Source organism: Propithecus coquereli, unplaced genomic scaffold (assembly GCF_000956105.1).
Source record: "Propithecus coquereli isolate 6110/MARCELLA unplaced genomic scaffold, Pcoq_1.0 Scaffold5, whole genome shotgun sequence".
NCBI lineage: Eukaryota > Metazoa > Chordata > Mammalia > Primates > Indriidae > Propithecus > Propithecus coquereli.
Genome location: NW_012150840.1, coordinates 2,962,159 through 2,964,934, shown reverse-complemented (window position 1 = coordinate 2,964,934; position 2,776 = coordinate 2,962,159). Strand labels below are relative to the sequence as shown.

At 32.5% G+C, this 2,776-nt stretch overlaps 1 protein-coding gene across 1 annotated transcript in view; it reads right to left on the bottom strand.

The window, feature by feature from the left end:
* Positions 1 to 17: 17 nt before the first annotated feature.
* SNAPC1 (small nuclear RNA activating complex, polypeptide 1, 43kDa) overlaps positions 18 to 2,776 on the bottom strand; it is a 25,857-nt gene continuing 23,098 nt past the window's right edge. Inside the window, exons 9-10 of the mRNA XM_012656164.1 lie at positions 1,360 to 1,458; positions 18 to 193 (exon numbers count right to left, since the gene is read on the bottom strand). Coding sequence (XP_012511618.1) covers positions 159 to 193; positions 1,360 to 1,458 — 134 coding nt within the window. The 3' untranslated portion in view covers positions 18 to 158. The remainder of the gene's footprint in view (positions 194 to 1,359; positions 1,459 to 2,776) is intronic.

Sequence of the window (2,776 nt, the reverse complement as noted above, 5' to 3'; positions counted from 1 at the left end):
ATTGTAGAGCAGTGTTAAGGTATTGACATTTCAAAGAAATAACCTACAGTTTCCCAGAAGAATTATTTTTAATACTGGCAGTCTTCATGTTCCATACACAAAACATAAATCTTCTGTCAGAAAGCTCAAAGTTAAAAACTCTACACCAGGCTCTTTGTTTAGTGTTTTCTTTTCCTTTTGGGTACAGTGAACTCTAAAGACATAAAGTTAAGAAGTCAGGTCTAAAAAAAATAACTCACACTTAAATGATAATACTTAATTGATAATATACATTTAAACTATTTTTTTTAATTAGTATGACACAATAAGAATGACCTCACAGCAAACACTCAACAAGAAATTTTAAACCTGATACGCACACACATGAATTTTCTTTAAAATGATATAGCACTTTAAAACTTACTATCTCCATTGAGATAGTAAGATCTCAATCTTACTAAGATACCAATCTATTAAGACAGTGGATCTCAGTCATCCTAAATCCTACTTAATAAGTAATGTTACTTTGAAGTCATTTCACATGAGTATGCCTTCCCTATAATTAGCATAGATCCAGTGTGCCAGATCTGAAAGGTATCTAGGCCAGTACTAAGAAAGGTAAAGTGACTAAGATTTCCATTTCATTTCAATTATATCTGCAAACGTAACCCAAAACACAAGTACCATACATCTTTCTGGCTACCACAGCAGATGCCATAACCAAGACTCAAATAAATGTCCATATAGAAACAGCTGTGAACCTAAAAGTTACCAATCATTACAGGCAAAGAAAGTAATATAGAAAATATAAAAACACAAAAATTATGAAAGATGCAACAAAACATACTCAATGAAAATGAAAAACAAAAAGGGAATGGCAGAAAAAGGAAAAGAGCAAAGACAAGGGAAAAGATTAAGACAAAGAAAACAGGTTCCTAGAAGAGAGCAGCAGCCAGGATAAAGAGTACAACAGGCCAAAGAACACTGTCCAGATGAAATAAGGTCACAGGTCTGGGAGAGACAGCTTTAAAAAGATGAAACTGACAGAATTCCTAATAGGTATCCATGTCCATTCATTTGTTGTATTATCAATGACTTTTTTTTTTTTTTTTGAGACAGAAGTCTATGTTGCCCAGGCTGATCTTGAACTCCGGGCTCAAGTGAGTCAGGCTGGGACTACAGGCACACATCACTGTGCCTGGCATCACTGACTTTTAAGTCAATGATTAATAATATGATTAATACTGAAATTCTCCAATGAGCCAAGATAAAAGGATCACAAGAACATACAGCCAACTGTCATGCTCTTGAATGGTTCTAAACCTTGATGCTCTATGAGTGCAAGTTTCCTTCACTAGTTTGAGAAAATTTCATTTGTACCTGTTTCACTATAACTTTCATTCTCTTCTTCCTCTTCTGTAATTACAGGCATACTCAGACTTAAAGATTTATCTTCCTTCTGTACATTCTGTACATTACCTGGAAATAGTTAGAAAATGATTTTATGTGAAAATAAAGAATATTAATCTTAGATAAAACTTTGTGTTTAAAAATAATGTCAGTATCATAGCAACATAAAAATTAGATGTTTAAACTAAAAACTGAAATTGTAATGAACAGAAATATGTATTCTAGAATACATATCTTTACAAAGTATTAACACAGTTGTATCTATGCTTTGAAGATAGTCTCTAATTCTTCCACTAAAATAAAGAAAATAGAGAAAATGGGAAAAAACAAAATTAGCCAGATACTTTATTCAAACTATCACACACAACAGGAGTTATATCTGCAAACATCAGAGAATAATCAGGTGTGCTATTAATACTTCAACTTTATCAAAGAAATCACAAATGTAATTTTTAAGTTTAATAACCTTGTGTTTGAATGCAGACATGCTTTCTTCACCACATATGTTCAACAAGACATATTTCTCTAGTCGTAACTTACCACTGATTTTCCTTTTTCAAAAACACTGGATGTTTTCTACATCAACTCCTGTTACTTGAAGAAATATTCTAATCAAATTTACCAGATACCAGTGTCACATCAGGTGCCATTTAGCACACAACTCCCATGTCCCAAAAGCAACCCCCATACACAGTTGCTCTTTATTCCTTACGCTGCATTTTCTTCTCCACAACACTTTTATTACTTGATATACTGTATATTAATTTGTTTCTTTATAGTCTGCCTCTTCCCACTTAGAGTATAAGCACTACAAGTGTAGATTTTGGTTTGTTTACATGATGTACCCCTAGCACCATCGCATATAAAAGTGCCTGGCATATAGTGGGGCCTCAATAAATATTAAATGGTTAAATATGGATTCAACTATTTCATAGCACAATATTTCACAGAGCAGATATGTAACAGTAATAAGTACCTATCAACACAGAAAGCAAGAAATAAGACGAAAATGAATTTAAGCTTTCTGCTCTGAATGCATGTATGCTGGGATCTTAATGGGGTACAGATTTTATGGAATGAACAGAGTGCTAAGACGGAGTTGAGTGAACTGTAGCAATACACATTCATTTTAAACACAATTCAACCTTAATAAAGTAATACCAATTTCCCATTAAGCCACTGAAATGATTTTATCTTTACTTACAACTCTTAAGTAAAATGATTTCTTACATGATCTTTAAGATGATAGATAATCTTTTAGGAAACCTCTTTCCATAGCTAATCATATATCTTTTTTTAGACTTTGAACCTATAAATTTTTTTCAGTTGCTTACAAAATTATAATCAGTAACATCTACCCAAAATTACTAATATTGTTCTTCCCAGT